The 18,678-nt window shown below is 36.0% G+C and overlaps 2 protein-coding genes and 1 long non-coding RNA gene across 8 annotated transcripts; 2 read left to right on the top strand and 1 right to left on the bottom strand.

Annotated features, from left to right (window-relative positions):
* Nucleotides 1-4,466: 4,466 nt before the first annotated feature.
* LOC147522712 (uncharacterized) lies at nucleotides 4,467-9,116 on the bottom strand. 6 transcript variants are annotated; one of them, XR_015214231.1, is made up of 6 exons: nucleotides 7,793-7,932; nucleotides 7,687-7,719; nucleotides 7,331-7,412; nucleotides 5,896-6,450; nucleotides 5,734-5,831; nucleotides 4,467-5,384 (listed from the first exon to the last, which is right to left on the bottom strand). XR_015214231.1 is itself a non-coding variant. In XM_086594861.1 (6 exons), exons 1-4 carry the CDS (start codon nucleotides 7,914-7,916, stop codon nucleotides 6,437-6,439), a joined length of 390 nt encoding a protein of 129 aa, XP_086450987.1. In that variant the 5' UTR covers nucleotides 7,917-9,116; the 3' UTR covers nucleotides 4,467-5,384; nucleotides 5,734-5,831; nucleotides 5,896-6,436. The 6 variants fall into 6 exon arrangements, 5 of the variants coding, with proteins under 5 accessions (XP_086450987.1, XP_086450983.1, XP_086450971.1 ...); XM_086594861.1 differs by having other exon boundaries at nucleotides 7,550-7,719; nucleotides 7,793-9,116; XM_086594857.1 differs by adding an exon at nucleotides 7,550-7,620 and having other exon boundaries at nucleotides 5,896-7,412; nucleotides 7,793-7,926.
* LOC147522711 (uncharacterized) lies at nucleotides 8,879-9,490 on the top strand. Its single transcript, XR_015214240.1, has 2 exons — nucleotides 8,879-9,013; nucleotides 9,112-9,490. It is a non-coding gene; the product is annotated as an uncharacterized LOC147522711 (long non-coding RNA).
* Nucleotides 9,491-10,413: 923 nt separating this feature from the next.
* On the top strand, nucleotides 10,414-18,234 carry LOC147522710 (uncharacterized). The gene is made up of 13 exons (XM_086594838.1): nucleotides 10,414-10,670; nucleotides 10,750-10,811; nucleotides 10,911-10,982; nucleotides 11,055-11,136; nucleotides 12,943-13,013; nucleotides 14,101-14,202; nucleotides 14,853-14,942; nucleotides 15,070-15,144; nucleotides 15,246-15,278; nucleotides 15,939-16,016; nucleotides 16,468-16,530; nucleotides 17,346-17,455; nucleotides 17,906-18,234. Exons 1-13 carry the CDS (start codon nucleotides 10,613-10,615, stop codon nucleotides 17,925-17,927), a joined length of 918 nt encoding a protein of 305 aa, XP_086450964.1. The 5' UTR covers nucleotides 10,414-10,612; the 3' UTR covers nucleotides 17,928-18,234.
* Nucleotides 18,235-18,678: the final 444 nt, after the last annotated feature.

Genomic DNA, 18,678 nt, shown 5'->3' with positions numbered 1-18,678 from the left:
GTAACACAAAAAAGCGTTATTAATGTTATAAAACCGTTACTGATGTTAAAAAAGAGTAACACCAAAAAGCGTTACTAATTTTATAAAACCGTTGTTAAAGAGTAATACAATTGAGCAAAGAAAACCGTTGTTAAAGCGTTACTAATTATGTAACGGTTATAAACCGTTACGAATATTAATAACGAATTAGCAACGCCCAAACTGTGACGCATAAAAACCGTTATAAATATTTTTAGTAACGGTTTCTGACTGTTAGGGATGTCCTGTTTTGGTATAGTGTATAATCACCGTAGTAATTTACATTATTTGCATTACCGTTAATTTAATTAAAACCAACTAAAAAACCTAAAATCCTACTCACTAAAAGTTGTAATTCCAGTTGTGAACCTTTTCAGAGCCCTAAGGTTTGGACGATCCCTTACTCGACCTATCCTACCAAACCCACGTGAGTAAGGTAACTTGACTAAAACGTATGACTATACGGACGTTGGACTTTGGACTTTGGATTTGGGTCTTTGGACTTCGGACTTTGGACTGTGGACCTCGGACTTAAGAAAATAAGTAACTGAAAACAATAAACGTGTGTTAAGAGTGTTTTATCAGGACTCTTCTAGCAGCCCCATTGGAATGACATTTTGGTGTTTGGGATGCTATATGACCCTTTAGCAACCTGTCATTGACTCTGCACTAGGGGTGCAAACGGATAGGTTCGGATGCAGATATGCCTGTATCCGAATCCGATGGATATTAAAAAATTTATCCAAATCCAATTTCGGATATCCGAAATGGATATCGGATAATATCCGATCCGAAAATTAAAATTAATTAAAATTTTATTTGCTTTGAATGATTATTTTACCACGATAAAAACTAGTATAAATATATATATTTGTCATTTATTATTATTATTTTGTTATTATAGTTTTATATTTATTAGTTTATGATTTTATATAATATTTTATACAATAAAAAATAAATTAAATAATTATATATAATAACTATTAATTTTTTAAATCGGATCGGATATTATCGGATGCGGATATGGTAGTAGTATCATTGTTATTTGGACATAAAAAAAGAGTCCTATTGCTCGCTAATTCAATTTGTGTTAAGGACTCGAGTTGGGCGAGGGTCCGCTCATTGTGTTGGGCACAACTTCGAATCATACACCTCCCAACCAAATACCCAAGAAACCGAGAAACCGGCGAAAACCAGTTCCACCCTTCGTCTCTATCAAAAACCCTCTATTTCGATTTCTGCTCTCGATCAAAAACTCTCCATCAAACTCTTGATCTCGATTTTTGTTTCGATTACTGCTCGATTGAACTCTCGATCTCTATTCTCCATCAAACCCACCCAATTATTGCTCGATTCTTTCATCTTGATTTCTACTTTCAATTACTGCTCGATTACCACTGTTTGTGTTTAATTTTCTATGTTCAAATCCTAAAATGATATGGCCACACCGGTAAAGAGGCAAAAAAATAGAACTCTATGTTTTTCCAAGTTTAAATCCCAAACGATATGGCCACGCCGTGTGGACTAAGTCCCAAACGGTGTGGCTACACCGGTAAAGAGGTAAAAAAATAGAACTTTATTTTTTTTTCAAAGTTCAAGTCCTAAACGATATGACAACACCGTTTGGGACTTAGTCCAAATGGTGTAGCCACACCAGTAAGTTTTTTTTTTTCTAAGTCCAAATCCCAAACGATATGGCCACATTGTTTTGGACTTCGCACGGTTTTTTGAATAACGAACGACCCAGCTAGCCGGTCGTTTAAGCCTAGGGTGTTCGAATTTTCTCTTTCAGCCCTATATCACTGTACGCATGCATAATTACTACATGCATAATTACGTTTAATTTAGATTTACTTTATTCTTATTAAATACATCATCATCCATTCCTCTATTTTTTTCACTTGAAACTTGTTCTATATTTTTTTCTTGAATTAGGTCATCATACATTACATTTTTTTCTTCATCTTCATGTTCTAAAATGGGGCTGGGCTCTTCCATTAGTGTTTAGTGTTAGTGTTAGGATATAGTTTTCTTTAGGGTTTAAGGGTTTAAAGTTTAGGATGGTGGAAGAGAAGAGAATAGAATAGAAGAGAAGAGAAGGGCTGAAAATGTTGCAACAAGGGTTAATGACACATTTGTAATAATTGTTTTTGTTTTTGGAGTTTGCCCAACACAATATGGGGTCTGGCAGTAACGAATACCTAAAAAAAATATTCGAATCCGAAATTTTCAGATAATATCTGATTTTTCGAATAAGAATTCGAATCGGATTCGAATATTTGGATATCCACTTGCCCCATTGGACTTGCTCTTATAGACTGTTGATCATTCCAAAGGTTTAAAGGAGGATAAGTGGTTTAAAGGAGGATAATTTAGATGATACATTGATATCATGATGGTATGTTTGTGCAGAAGATCTGAGAGTGAAAATTGTTTGATGATGGATATTGAATGGTGAAGGAAGATAATTTTAAGAGGTGGCCTTGGAGAGAGGGAGAGAGTGGTTCTCCAAGAACGCAGGAACTCTGAAAGTAAATTTGCTTAATTTCATAAAAGAGGGGTATTTTAGAAAAAGAAATTATGTTTACGTTTTAACTGTCATTTACGAATAAATTTTAATTGCCATTTGTGCAAGTTTGAGTTTCAATGAAATACACGCAAAATATAGATAAAAATCACTGGTCGGTATATGATGGAAAAATTATCATCAACGGAATGTGGACATGATTAATCTACATCGACAATGGCCAGGGGACTAGAATAGAAGCCATTACAAGATCCAAATAAACCATATTAAGGGTGTGTTTGTTAATTGGCAAACTTCTAGTGGGAAAATATAAGATTTGCCAGTGTTTTCCCACTATAGATTTGCCAGACAAATCTATATTGGGAAAATTTTAGTTTGCCAGTGTTTGTTTGCAAAAATTTATAGTGGGAAAATATAAAATTTGTCAGTTTTGCCAGTGTTTGTTTACATGGTTTTTCTCCAGTGGCAAATGATATTTCAATTTTTTAGAGATATTTTTTTTGGTTTTCAAACTCAATGAAATATAACAAAAAATTAAATAAAATACAAATTAAATAAAATTAAATACAATACAACTCAACTTTAATAGTATCCATAGGATGTCTTCTCAAACAACCATAAAATAAAGTGAAAGTGCAATGAACCATAACAACTATTGTTATCCAAACACATATAAAATGTCATTGTGCTTTGGAAAAATTCTATTTTTGTACTTTCCCATACTCGGATTCCAAACTGTGAATAAGTATTGTCTTGAATTCCCCACTCTCATTTTCAAGATATAGCTTGCACACCTCTTTTTTTTATTTTTGGTGTTTTTTGACTGAAAGCAACATCATGGAATATCTAAAACCGGATACTATTACACTTGAAGAACTAGTATTGGAGATAATAGATTCAGCCTCAATAATGTCGAGCCTCGAGAGGTCCCTGTCATAAGCTTGGGCATTGCTCAAAAAACTGTACCAAGCATTGTTCCATATTCTGATGAGTGGACACTTTATTACCTTGTATTATCACTTTATTTCTACCTAACCATTTTTCATGTAAGAGAACGAGGACATACAAATCCCTATTGATCAGCATTAGCATACCAACTAATGAATTTTGCAATCCTTATCCTGCAAGTACTGTTGTTCATGGTTTCCACCCTTATGGCTGCTGGAGAGGCAAAACCACAGACTCGAATAACGAAATCAGACTTTTCCTAAAGGAAGGGTGTAGAGATCAAATGACAAATGGTCCAATGCGTCTATTTAGTGTGGGTGGTAGTGGAATATTTCATTTATTTTCCTCCTTTTCTTTTCTAAACGATAATTTTCAACTTGACACTAGATCATGCTAATCTCATTTCTTACGCTCTGCGCTGGGCTTATACATTACTTACTACCCATGTTGATCTCATTTTTCTTAGTGGGAACTGAGAAATGAATGAACCTCTATAAATGAATGCAGGAAAAAAGTGATTGCTATATATACCTATAACCTGTGCACACACACTAAATCAGCACCACAGCACCAGCACACCACCAGCACCAGCATAGCAGCAGTAGCAGCCCAACAGCATCGCAGCATAGCATTAGCAGCAGCACACCACCACCACTCCACCACACCCACCACACCACACCACACCACACCCACCACACCACCTAATTGCACACACTACACACTACCACACACACCAGCCCACTACACGCACACAAAGACTCAACAAGAACACACAATAAAATATCCAAAAATAACATCAATGTCACTTAGCTTTCCCATTATATGGTAAGGTGGATATGTATTTGCTAAATTAACTTAGGTTGGATATGTGGTTATAATTAATTATCTCTCTGTTAATTGATATGGAATTGCTGAGTATTTTCGCACAGACTATCACTTCTCATTCGGTGATATGTCATGGTTCTCCTGGAGATTGTTCTACTTGCATCAATCTTTAAAGCGGCTCTAGTTCGTGAAAAAGGAGTCTGCTCTCTCAGACCAAAGTTCAAAATGACTAAACGAAATGACTCGACTCCATATACATTGAAGAAATGACTAAACGAAGGGATTCTAACACAATTTAAAATTACAAGGAGATAGCATAATCAAGGAGATTAAAGATAGCATAATCAAGCTTAAGTAAGATCCACTCTTGACTTCCCATGATCCAAAATGAAAGGCACAACCCTCTAATCGGAAGAAGCATAACAACACAGTCCTCGTCCGTAGGAGACGACGAGAGGACTGCCTTGTAGTAAATAATATCCACCGGAGGAAGATTAATTCCAACTCTTGTAAAAGGGTTAAACAAATATATCCAGAGATAATTAGATCTTGTTTGGGCAGTAATCAACCAATCGTGTAGAGAACCCCACAAGTAATATCCTCTAACCTCAGGCATTTCTAGCTCCCATACTCTGTTCTCTAGAACACTGAAACAGCCTCTTGTATTGGTATCAGAATTGGCACAAAACATAAGCCATGGAACTCCATACTTGTTGTCGAGTTGCCTGCTGTGTACGAAACAGTGTCTCCACCACTTACAAACCCAACCAAAGCAAAGCTGGTCAAGTACTGGCACACGTTCTAAAATCTCTTCAAGCAGTGCCAGTGGAAGTGTACTCCAATCACGAACACCATCGTCCTCTCCTTTTCGTTTTACACGCCTGTGCCATCCAAGCGTCTGCTTTCTTCTTCTTTGATACACCGTAAGTGAAGTTGCTTCATTCCACTCTTTCGTGTAAGAGGTGGCAAAAGAATAAGGAGATTGAACAGGGTTCACCATTTGTGATTTTTATATTCACTAACTCACACAACCAGGCAAGCTATATACCAAATCCTCCACCTCAATCTACAAAACAATATAACAAGTAAGTGGGCGGTTTCTGTGATCGAAGCAATAAAAACAGAATTGAACTCTGCTGGTTGTTATAGTTACACCACTTGCGTCATGTTATATTTTCATAGTAATTATGTTTATCCTATCACTGTGATTTGGAAAGTGGAAACAAATAAAAGTTAAAATTGCCAAAAGAAAACGCAAATGTAGAAATTAGATGACTCTGTAAATTTGTCCTCTGAATCAAAATATGAACACTTAACTTGAAATGCGTTTCTACTTTGAATTTAGAGAGCTTTTAATTTATATAGAAACCCAAACACAATTTAAAATTACAAGTTATTTAACAAAAAGTACGCACCTTCACCAGTGAATGAGAACAATCGATGGAATTGTTTACTTACAAATTGGTGCAGAAGAGATTGAATGTATATGGAGTCGAGTCATTTCAATCTCAACCTATATACCAGTGAAAAAAGAGATTGAGAGAAGAGAGAAGAGAGATAAGAGCGAGAGAGTATACCTGAAAAGAGAACGAGTTGATGAGAGGCGGCAGTGAGAGAGAGAAGAGAGATCGAGAGGGAGAGTTGTTTCTATTTTTCTACCACAGTGGGAAAATACCAGGTGACTAATTCAACTTTGGGGGGAGGTGTTTTCTATTTTCCCACTTCTAGTGGGATAATTTGATTTGCCGGCTAATTCTAAATAGTGTTTGTCAGGGCCCTTAAATACACCCAAACACTGGCAAATGGTACTTCTAGTGGGAAAATACAATTAGCCACCCTCATTTGCCAGTTAACAAACACACCCAAAGTTCCTTACGAGAAAAAGAAATTGGATCCCCCAATTAATAACTCATGCCATAAAAGACGAGATAAAATAACAAAGTAACTTGCTAGATAACATAAAGAACTCCAAATATACAGTTGCATACAAGTTTGACAATCCAAAGTCTCCGCATATTAACCAGTCATAACAAATCCAAAGCCTTACAGACTTTAGTTATACATATGCATACCACTGAAACAGCAACAGATTATCCGGTTACGCTTGGATCCACTTTGTTAACAGATTCTTCCTGCACCAAGATGTTGGTTTTAACTGTTAGAATCCAGAGGTTGGTTGTACTAGCAAGCAATTGCTGCATATCCAGAGGTTGTCCGGATTCACAAATCACAATGACAACAAATTTCTCAAAGCTTAGGAGTTCATTCTATAGTCTTTCAATTGGTTACTTTTCTTTTCCTTTCCTTTCCAACTAAAACAAACGCAGCCTAAGAGTGCATTTGTTTACCTGGAATCACATTTGATCCATGGTTGGGCAGTTTGGGAGGCTTGGAATCCATTAGAATTGGATTCTAAACATACCCCATGTTCTTTTACAAAGTATTTGAGAGACCCATGTTGATCCAACAAAACTGTAGACTATGTCACATGCGCAATTCATCAGTGGCGCAAAAGATATCAGTTTATGTTTGCCTTGTCCAACTCTCACCCAAACTCCCAAATTCTGGTTCTCTCCCTTGATTATTCTCATCAACCATTGATTTTACTGGGTTCTTTCTTCAATTCATTTTAAATTTTCTTGTTAGGGTTTCGATAGTATCATTCTTATGAATATATGGGATCTTTTAGATTGATTTTTTGTTTCATTATCATGTATATACAGAGCTTCCAATTAAAATCTATTTCTAATTAGTTTGTAATTCCAGTTGCCAAACGCACTCTAAAACAACTGCAGCCTAAAGAACAATAATTGGGAAAAAAAAAAAATCTCATAAATAGTGACCAAGGTACTTATCCTTAGGACCATGTATGATATAGAATGGATGAACGAGAAACTATTTAGAATACACCAACATCTTGAAAACTAATTTCCAAGCCTGACCAACTATACTTTAGCAATGAATCAAAGTTGAAACAAGGTGAACTTAATACATATAATAGGATATGTATACCTTCTTTCTCATATATATATATCAATGCATATATAGGCGAACAAAGTATGAAGCTGAGAATAAAGTCCTTACAAAAGGAGTCCTGCAAAAAGTTAGAAGAAACGAATAAAGTCCGATAATGTGTGTAAACCATTTTTATCTATATATAATAATAGCCAAGTCTTATTAGCTACAGATACTGATAAAAAAAACAAATAGTTGGGAATGAATGAGACTCACCTGAGGATCTTTTCGGGGGAGTGGCCAAAATATACCACACCAACCGCAAGCCTTCCAAGCTTCTAACTCTTCTGAAAAATAATTGTTAGGAAAATTGAGAAAGATGTGTGAAGATCCAGTCGTGTAATTCGTCTTACCTTCGTCTTCGTCTTCGTACTTTTTGTTGTCCTCTGTTGGAATAAACAAATAAAATTAAAGCAAAAATAGGAAAATTGAGAAAGGCACGTGAAGATCCATATATACCTCCAGCAAGACCGCACCGCTGGATAAGCCTAGTAGCATTGGCTTGAAACGCTGATGATGTTGTTCGAGTTGAAAGTCCTCGAGGAGTAATTAGATGACGAGTAAGGGCTCTCCATGCCGCCATTCTTATTAATAAAAGAGGAGTTGGTAATAGAGGTTTCCACTCTTTTTTTGTGAAAATTTATATATGAGTATTTCCAAATACTTGGAGGAAAAGGAAGCTGAATTAAGGAATGTCCACCTGAAACTCTTAAAAGCCCCGTTTGAACGCAAGCCCATGTCTAAAATGCTGACGTGGCCCCTGCCATTATTGGTGATGCCCTTAGAAAAAAGTGCAAAAATATGAAACAACTAAAACAAACCCATGCACACTTAATCACATGTGGACTTGGGAAAAACAACTTTGCTGTAACTATAATTCTTGCTTATTGAACAGCCCACACTTTGTATATATAATACAATGACTATAACCTTTTTACAATAAAACAATAGAAATGTATAGTAAGTTGTTGGAATGTGGTTTGTTTCCTCATAATTATACTCTGACTTATGTATTGAAGGCTTGTGGTTACCTTCAGAACTGTGTATTAGGCGAACAGATTAATGGGGATGTTTTGAAACTGGGTTTTTTGTATAATATTTTTGTGGGCAGTAGCTTGTTAGTTATGTATAGTATGATAGAAGGGGAAAAAATGTTTGACGAAATGCGGTGTCGTGGACTGTTATGATATCTGTGTATGTGAAGAAGGGTGATGTTGAAACTGCACGTTTGTATTTTGATAATACACCGCACCTGTGAAAGATCGAGGAATATGGGGTTCTGTGATTTATGGTTATTTATAGAATAATTGTTTTAAAGAGGGTAGAAATGTTTCAAATAATGCGGTTGGCAGGTTTTGAGCCCGATAAAACTGTTTTTGTTAGTGTTATTTCTGCTTGTGCTCATTTAGGTGCTATATTGATAAACAGATACTTGGACAGAATGCGGTTGCTATTGAGTATTCGGTTAAATACAACACTTATATTGATATGTATGCAAGGTGCGGGAATTTGGTTTTGGCTAAAAAGTTGTCTGATGACATGGGAGAGAGATACCATTTGTTGGAATGTTTATGGTTTGCCAATGCAGGGGATGGACAGAATGCGCTTGAGCTATTTAAGCTGGTTTTAAGCCTAATGATATTACTTTCGTTGCAATTTTGACTGTTTGCAGCTATTCAGGTATGCCTCTTGAAGGTCTACAGATATTCAATAGCATGACTATTGTAGTACTGTATATGGTATTCAACCAAAAAGTGAATATTATGGATGTATGCTAGACTTTCTTAGCCGAGCTGGGTTATTTGAAGAGGCAAAAGGTGTCATGCAAAGAATACCATGTTCAAGTAGCTTGTTGGAATAAACAGTTGTTTGGAGAGCTTCTTTCTGTGATCAACAAAAAACACAACTGGCAGATGTAAAGAGAAAAGTTGCAGGGCTGAACATTACTTCTACATGGAGAGAGTTTGCTGCAGACACTTGTGTGAGACAAGGTTGTGCATTGCCAGCAGGGACAAAGCAGTGGTGGACTTGCAGACCAAAATTTCAAACAAAAATACTTGAGATCTATTCTAATTACTTTAGCTACTTCAGATTTATTTTACATTCTTGTACATTTTTTCAGTAATCAAATTATCCTTTAGCACAAAAAAAAACAAATCAAAACCCTAATGATCAAAGATGCATGTATCTGGATCTAGTTTCGGAAGCAAACTCAAACAATGTCATCTCCTCAACAAACATCTTACAGGTTCCAATCAAAATATGAACTCCCAAAAATTAACAACATAAGTTCCACCCATCTAAATGAACAAAAGAAAAAACACCTCATGTCAGACCAAACACAACATTAGTTTGTATGACACTATGAATGTGACCAAATACTTAGATTCCTTGCTAACGCGGTCTCATCTCAATAACATAACAAACAGGAAAAACAACCACAACATCTTAGTGAAAGCTCAATACTTGTGAGAAAGATTTATAACCGTCGGATAGGGGGGCTGTGGCCACACTGACCTCTTTTATTATTAGATGGATAGATTGTTTTTGAAACAGTCAATTTTGATTAGTTGGATCGTGATCAAGACCAAAACTTACCGTTCATTATTTGAATGAAATCCAAAATATGGTAAGAAATTACATTCTGGTTCGAGTGTCATTGGCTTGAGATTCCCTCGATCCTATCGTGAATACTTTTATATAACTATATATAGTTGAACTATGTAAAAAGACAACAATGTGTATGTGAGTGCTAAATTGTGAAGATCACACTCCAGTAGTGAGTGCACAATGAATGAAGCATATGCCTAACATAACAACGTAAACCTTATGAAGCATCGTTGATATCTAAGTATAAAAAAATTCGCATATAACAGAGTCAACCATATTCTTTCAGATATTGTAATAACTAGACTGAAAGTCAGTATTATTTGACAAGGACAGGGAAATATTCTGCTTCTGAACATGTACGGTAATTCTCACTTTTTGCCGATTGGTTCCAACCCGATATGGGCCCAAAGTTGAGGCTTAACCAAAAGTAAGCCCATGAGATATATCCACTAGTCCAAAAAAATCGGCGAAGAGTGGTCCTCGAGTTCGACTCAAAGAATGAAAGAAGTAGTCAAGCTATAAAAACACTCAACTAAAAAAAAAAAAAAAAAACCGCCTTATTCTTCTCTCTCTGTCTCTCTAATCAAAAGCAGCTCCAAATCCCAAAATTTTCAAAATTAGGGTTTCTAAAATACTTTTCACACTTTGTAGCGCTAAAATAAATAATCAATGGCTATGCAAACTGCTGGTATTGGGTTTACTAAACTCATCATCTTAGTCGGAGCTGGTAATATTATTATCTCTCTCTCTCTCTCTCTCTGACTATTTATTATTGCTTGACTAATTTTGACTTTTGTTTAATATAGGGTATACTGGTACTATTGTGTTGAAGAATAACAAATTATCTGATTTACTGGGTGAACTTCAGGTTTGTTTGTTGTTATTATTATTATTAGTTAGATCTGTTTTACTATTTTATTTTTTACCTAAATATAGACACGATTTGTTTGCTTGTTTTTTATTACAGTCGTTGGTGAAGGGAATTGAGAAAACGGGTGATTCTTCGTCCAATGCTGATACTGAAACTCTAGCTGAACAAGTATGTAAAATTGTTTTAAGGAGAAAAGTGTTACTAGATGGATTTTTTAATTTCTGATTGACTTATTTATAGGTGAGACGTCTAGCACAGGAGATAAGGAACATTGGGCCATCTCGCCAAATCACCATTTTGAATGGAGATTCTGGATGGACTGGTATGTTTCATCGTATATATACATATATCATTTTAGTTGTGCTCATCATTCTGTTAATTTAAAACGCGAAATGTTAGATTGCCATTGGTATTGTCATTCATGTGGGAGGGCTGGCGTGTTCTACCTGGTATGCTTTCTACTTAGAACCTAGTGTTTCTCGGGTGTGGCGGGACAAGTATTCAATTTGCATTCTCTTCCTTTGAAAACCATCTTTGGAGTTAACGGGATCTCTAGTCGGACTGGAATCAATGATATTGTGACAGCATCTATACTACCTGGGTGGAGGTCATTGTAGTGAATAAGGCTTTTCAATGTCAATGATCAATAGTCTTTAAGGAGTATAAGAAAACAATTGAATTGATTAATACCAACATAGCCAAGCCCAATGACTGATAAAAGCCCAAGACTTCAGCTATTGCTACAAGCCCAACAGGATTCAGGCCTAAGAATTGAAGATGGATCTGTACGAACCGAACTCCACCATCTCTACCCGCCTGCAAGCAACCAGCTCCTTCGTTGGTTTCTGCCCCATCTCAAGGCTTTGGAATTTCCAATTCAAGAAGCTATTACAATTTTCACGTTCAAAGTACCCCTTTGTAGCCTCTAATCAAATATTCAAGAATCTGATTTCGAACTCTAGTCTTCAAAGAGTCAACTTGCAATCTCAGTTCTTAAGATCAGATCTGCAACATTTGCTCAAAGCTCAAAAAAGGCAGCCTAAAACCGAAATTCAACCTCAACTCCTCTCGTCAAAAACCCAAACTTGACATACAAAACAGATCCCAAACATAAGAGGCAGCCAAGTTAAACCCAATTAGTTCCTAAACCTGATTAGCATCCACTCATGACTCATAGCAAGGTTTTAAGAGATGTTACAACAACAATAATATCAATGTTCATCAGCCAGGATATAAGTTTTCAATCCCAATTGATCTTCATTATCCGCCCATAGAGAACAGTTGTTTAAAATACAGCCACTGCCTGCGATCTCCTCCGTTGTTTCCAGCCAAACACTGCTTTGAATCAAGTCCCAAACTTTAGCCTTCATAGCTTCTTAGCCTGCTATCTCTAGTTCTCACACCAGATCCAAACTCTACTCAACTCAAAAACTCCAAGAACAACCACAATAATGAAGCCATACTTCGTCACAACTCGGTCTCAGTAGGACTTCCACGGATCATGAGGAATCAACCTATCCTCTCTACCCATGAGCAATGAAAAACTGTTTTTGCTCTTCTCCCCGCCTTACTACAAGTAAATGCAGTGAAAAAGAAGCTAAAAAGTTTCAGATCAAAGAGGCAAAAACTTAACTGAATTTGGTAAGGGGTGAGGGGGTACTCCAAGAGAGAAGTCGGAGCTCCTCTCTCAAGACCCTTTTCTTGTACCTACAAGCAATCCCACTGCCAAGGAACTGCTAAACAAAATAAGAAAATGTAAACCAACCGCCCTACTAGCTACAAATTGTTCAAGCCAAATGTTTCTTAGGTCTATAAATTTTACTCCAATGACAAAGAAGCCCTTTGATGGCTAGTACGACTTTCTGTAAAAGTGATATGCTGTAATGCTGTCCCGGTCGCTTTGTTTTCTTAGTTTTGTTCTTTTAGGTCTTCTCACGTCTATTTATTGATACTACATTACATTTTTTACCGAGGAAATGAAAAACTAAAAGTAAAATAAACAAAAAAATTGCTTCGAATCGTTTGCTACACATTGGCTAGATGCAGCTATAGCTTTTAGACTTTATACATGCTAATGTATTGTGGCCATTTGTATTCCGTCATTGCGATTAATTATAATCTTCTTCAGGAAACATGGCGAATTTGGCAGTGCCAACTCTAGCCTTGGGAGCGGTGGGATATGGGTACATGTGGTGGAAGGTATAGATTTGAACCTGCTTCCTTCTATGTGAATGCGCAAAACATGCATATTTATTTGCCTATTAATGAACGTATAGAACGCCTATATAGCCCCCCTCTATTAGTGGTGACGTTATTGATTAAAAAAATAAAAAATTAGTGGTGACGTTGGAAAAAATGAGTTTATTAGAAAGAAGAAGCCAGTTGGCTCACATTTCATTTGGGGGTTGTCTAAAGTTGACATACCTCTAGATTCCATCGGCTAGAGCAACATCTAGAAATGTGGGGTTGTGACCAAGTCACTTACATACAGAACACCGTATGTAAGTACAAAGTGTGTAAAGGGAGAACCTAAACAGGAAAAATCAGTTTGTTAATGTAGTGGGGAAAAACTACTAGGACATGCAATAGTGAGTGTATTGTTGGGTCACTTTTTAAATTTTGGAAAGCCATTTTTTTTTCTACTGAGCCAAAAATTAAAAGCAAAGAAAAATCAATTGCATTATTTTTTTTATCAACATGTCAATATATGTTGGAAGCAGTCATAAAGTTCTTTCGAACATAGTGGCTGAAAGTAAAAATGCATTCAGAGATTTTCTTATGAAGTGAAAAACAAAACCAGGAAACGACTTCTAAAACTTTTCTTTCTGAAAAAACAAGAAAAATATGAGAAATCTCAAATGTTACAGCCAGTTAGAGGAGAAAAAGGAAAAGAATAGCTTTAGTTATTAAGTGAGTTAAACAGTCAATTTTAAATGAATCTGAGTATTGCATGTATTTATGTTGAAATTAGTGTGCTAAATTGAATTTAATAGTCAATCTAATAAGATACTGGAACAGTTCCTTGAACTCACCGTCTAGTGATGTGACATGGTGAGTAATAATCCCTGGTGAAAAATTGTGGAGCAGTTCTCTAACTTTTTTTAAAGAGATAGAGATAGAGATAGAGGAAGATATTGTATGTCAGTATGTCCAAATTGATTATTCTTCATGGTACTTATTGACATGGACTTCTTAGTTAAACTTCAAACTTGTATATCTTATGTTCAAATGCACAATTTGGGAAGACTAATCTATTTTGTCTTTTTTCCCTGTTAAAAATGTGTAGGGCCTGAAATTATCAGATCTTATGTATGTAACCAAGAAGAGCATGGCGACTGCTGTCGCAAGCATGACAAAACATTTGGAGCAAGTATCTACTGCACTTGCTGTGAGTTTCATTTTCATTAAACTTTGGCATCTCTTTTGTTTTTGTTATAGTTTCTAGTTCATAAGGCAGAGTAGCTCAGAGTAGCTTCTGATTACCATGGCCATGCACGTCCTTTACACTGATGCTTTTTCATGATTATGAGTAAGCTAGAAGAAATATTGCTACTGCTCTAATAATTTTCTCGTTATCCTCTTTTTCCCATCTTTCCCATCTTTGAAGAGATCAGGCACTACCTCAATTGTTGTCAAAAAGTGATTATTGCTTTAAGTTAGGCCTCCAGTATGACTTTATTATGTTTTGTTTATGCAAGTTGTGCTGTATTATGTTGCAAGTTATTATATGGTTGCTGTAATAAGTTAATTTCTAACAAAATTAACATTAGACTTACTCTTTTAATAAAACAAGCTTAATATTTCTGAATATAGTGATCCTTTCTCTCTCTTACATTTTTGTAAAGCCACAATGCTACATTTGTGTCATTTGGAGCATTTGAATTTTGTTGAGCTTGAGCACACTTTCCTGGACCCCCCCTACGACTGAATTTTGTGACATGGAATCTTTATCTAATTCATAATAAATTTATGTGCAAATGCTTTAGTACTGTTAGAATCTCTCTTAATAAGTCGTATGCCTGCATACTTTCTTCTCAGGCAACGAAGAGGCATTTGACTCAGCGAATTGAGAACTTAGATGGGAAACTCGATGAGCAGAAGGAAATGTCAAAACTGATAAAGAACGAGGTATTGCGTGAAACCTCGACTAAAATTCCAAAACTATAGCACATTGTGATATGGCATAGTGCTGTGATAATGACATTACTCCACATTTATAGTTTCTAAATTTGGGGTTTTCAAACTTTTGACATAGGTCACAGAGGTTCGGGGTGATCTTTCTCAAATTGGCTATGACTTGGATTCACTGCACAGACTGGTTACTGGTCTGGTGAGTTTTAATTTGTGAGGTTATGTATGATGATGACATGTTAGTGCAAACATGATGACATCATTTTTAAATTAATATAAGTTGCTGACTTCTTGTTTCAGGATGGTAAAATACTTAGCTTGGAAGGAAAGCAGGTGAGGCTTGATCTCTCTCTTATACTGAGAAACTTCAATTTTTTTAGTTGAGAACGAACAAACCTTGTTATGTAATGGTACTTGAACTCGTCTGATTTATTTCAAAATTTTGTTTCTCATATCAGACATATGATCTTTAGCAACTTCTAATGTCACTCGGAGATATTAATCTGAATTTTCAGAAGTTTGAAAGCTCTGCAGCAAGTGATCATAATGATGATAATTGTACTTGTAGTCTGTAAACAGACATTTTCAGCATAATATAAAGGGAAAGTCTCGGAAATAGTATTGTTAAGAGAACAACCCAGAACTTTTGAATATAGTAGTACGATGATAATTAAAATCAACGGAAATACAGAACAAAATTTGGCAACTCATTGTGGATGCCACTAATAGCCTGTTTGCTTTTTTTCTATGTTGGTGTAACAGACGTACTACTATATTAAAAAAAAAACAACACAACTAAAAAACACACACACACACACAACACAACAACAACAACAACAACCAACTAAAAAACACGGAGTTCTTAATGCAATGTCTCAATTTTCTTTTGTCTATTTTGTAGATTCTGTCTTAAATATATGTCCGCAAGCAGTTTCATATCATAGAGTTATCTCTGATTTTTTTTAAGGAACTCTGACACATTTGTGGCGACAGGATTATGCGAATGCTGGAGTATATTATCTTGTCAATTTTGTTGGTGCAAAAGATGAGAAAATATCAGAATACTTAAAGGTTTGATCTAAAGCTTTTTTCCTGGGTTTTGTTCATGATTATTTTTTTGCTGCCTAGCATGGAACTATTGGTTATCTCATATTTAGGCATCGCGGTTCAGGATTCTATTTGTAATTGGAATTAGTATGGTCTTGTAAGGGCTGTGTTTGTTTGTGAGTTTGTTTTGAGTAGCTTGTACTTTGTAGCATCTTGCTAAGGTAAGCTTACCATGATCAGGCGGTAACATATTTTCTTGGAATTCTATACCATTTATTGATAACAGAAAAAATATGAGAATCATGTTAGACGTTAGATGTTCGTTGTCTTGAGGCATTTTTAGGTTTCATGATTCTAGGGAAGTTTGATGTTCATTTTTATGCATTGTTGGGAGTATATTGTATAATGGGTTAACATTTTGGTTGACCTGATCTGGTTTATCCAGCACTAATGATCTCATTATATGCTTTTGCAGCTAATGCCTAAACCTAACAAGCCTCGAGGTTACATTGGATTTCCTGAGACTCAAGATTCGAAGGTTTTTCCTTTACTTGTACTCTTTCTTTGTTTTCTCAAGTTGTAGAGGGATAAATCTTTGAAGACTTATTTAGTTGATATCCTCTAGTTGTTGTCTAAAAACCAACATATTCTAAAGAGCAAAAGAGGAGTTTAAGACATAGTATAGGGGGAAATAGTTACACTTGGCATCAGTAAGCCATAGCTTGAGTGTCAGCTGTTCTTCACAAAAGAATGTAGATACCAAACTTTGTCATAATTTGATGTTGTGGGACTTTCTCCTTGCTGGGACTGAATTGACTGCATACTGGTTCCCCTCGTCAGTTGTTAATGTATTCCCAAATAATGCAGCCATGAAAACTGTTATCTAGGATTTGTTTGACCCTAGCGTATCGAGGTCAGCATGGCTTTATTGTATTCCATTTATCATCATAAAGAGATGGATATGTGCTATAGGTATATTTGAGGAGTACATACTTTCATAGCACACCTTAGTGTTTCAAATCATTTGCTAGGATAAATATCTTTTCACTCTTTACCTATCACAAGGTTCACAAGGTGCTTCCGAAGCTGGTTGGTGATTATATAGTGAATTAAATTTAAGAATGTCTGGCTGGAATTGTTCTTTTGTGGAAAATAGTTTTGCAGAAATAGGTTCATTAATCAAACATGAACCCATGTTTTTCCCTACAAGGTTTGCACCCCTTCTCTGTGTGGTATACCGAATATGAAGCAAACAAATGAAAAATCAAACAAAAAAAGGCCTTGTTTCTTAAAATTATAATAGAAAGTTTGTTGAACTCAGTTGAAATGTGAGATTGCTTTATGTAAATGCAGGGTCTTAAGCAAATTGCAGACACCTTAAAGCTTGTCAACGGTTCAGCAACTGATACAACTGTGCAAGATAACATTGGTAGGATGGACAGCTGCCCAAGAAGTTTGACCAGGTTCGCATTAGATTCTTCATCCAATGTCTGAGTAAGCTGGAAAAATAAAAATACAGACAGGGTTAATAATTATAGACAACATAACACAAGGTGTTTAGTATAAGCAGCTGAAAGTCTGGTCAGTACCTTCGCTGTCGATGCCAGGCATGTCCAGAGTGTAGATCACTTTTTCTTATGTAAATTGAAATTTCAATGTTCAATCTATCTCAAATGTGGGTTGGCAGCCACTCAACCAGAAACATGTATTACATAAACCCTTTGATGAAAGCGTGTGGTTTCTTAAACGTTTTTGTTACTTCATGTAAACCCTGATGTTGTCGTTGCTAATCTACACTCTGACAGGTGATGATAGTATTCCCCATTAGATTAAATTGCTTCTAGGATGGCTCATTCCTTCAGTGTGCATTAATTCCAACTTAGTGTTTTCTATCCATTTGACAACAAATGCAGGACTGCTTCTATCAAGTGTTGATTTGGAATTGGCTGCGTCAAAGTGAATGCTGGTGGGATTTATTTTTGACGCAAACATGTATCATGTAGAAAGAGGTTATATGTACAATAAGGATGTCCAATGAATATAAGATGTGAAAAGATACATTGCCAAGGGTCTTTGGCTTTCTTTTGTTGAACCAGATTTCTTGTACCAGAATTCTTTTTATGGTTTCCATATTGTAAACAGATCCAACTGTAGAATTCCGTTATTAGGAATTTTATGTGTTTCACAATAGTGATTCCATCTCTTCCTCGCAGATTGAATATTAAGGCGGGGTTTGCATGAATTTACGTAACCATTTTAACAGATTCTTATTTAGAAAATTTAGGTCCAATTTCGTTAACAAAATTACAAAAAATTTAATTTCAGTATTTTGTTTTCTTGATGCATGTGATTGGCGGAAGGATGTGTTTATGTTGCATACAGGAGTATTGCATAAGCTCACGTGTCAGATGGAAGAACAAAAAGCTTAGACACAGGGGCCCACAATTTAGGAGCTTTAGAGCTTTTGTCACCCCGACACTTTTGGTACCACAAATTTAATATTGGTGGAAGAAATCGTGGTATGCATGGGGTAGAATTGTGGTTTCTTTGTTGCAGGAGATGCTAGTACCGTACCAGCTCCAAATCCCCGTTTGTAATTGCTGCAATCCAGGATACAATAGTACGTTGGCGAGGAATATGTTGGGTTACCTGGAATGGACCATGCTGGGATTGCAACGCAGGTGAG

This window comes from Coptis chinensis, chromosome 1 (genome assembly GCF_015680905.1).
Source record: "Coptis chinensis isolate HL-2020 chromosome 1, ASM1568090v1, whole genome shotgun sequence".
NCBI classification, from domain to species: domain Eukaryota; kingdom Viridiplantae; phylum Streptophyta; class Magnoliopsida; order Ranunculales; family Ranunculaceae; genus Coptis; species Coptis chinensis.
This window is presented reverse-complemented; position numbering and strand designations above follow the sequence as displayed.

Excerpts from the sequence above, each read along its gene's own strand:
- LOC147522710 (XM_086594838.1), top strand. The coding sequence starts at position 10,613 with ATGGCTATGCAAACTGCTGGTATTGGGTTTACTAAACTCATCATCTTA. Across the intron at positions 10,671-10,749 it reads CATCATCTTAGTCGGAGCTG|GGTATACTGGTACTATTGTG; the intron begins GTAATATTATTA and ends TGTTTAATATAG. Across the intron at positions 17,456-17,905 it reads TGCCCAAGAAGTTTGACCAG|GACTGCTTCTATCAAGTGTT; the intron begins GTTCGCATTAGA and ends CAACAAATGCAG.
- LOC147522712 (XM_086594845.1), bottom strand. The coding sequence starts at position 7,916 with ATGGCGGCATGGAGAGCCCTTACTCGTCATCTAATTACTCCTCGAGGA. Across the intron at positions 7,720-7,792 it reads GCGGTGCGGTCTTGCTGGAG|AGGACAACAAAAAGTACGAA; the intron begins GTATATATGGAT and ends TTATTCCAACAG. Across the intron at positions 7,413-7,549 it reads TCCCCCGAAAAGATCCTCAG|GACTCCTTTTGTAAGGACTT; the intron begins GTGAGTCTCATT and ends AACTTTTTGCAG.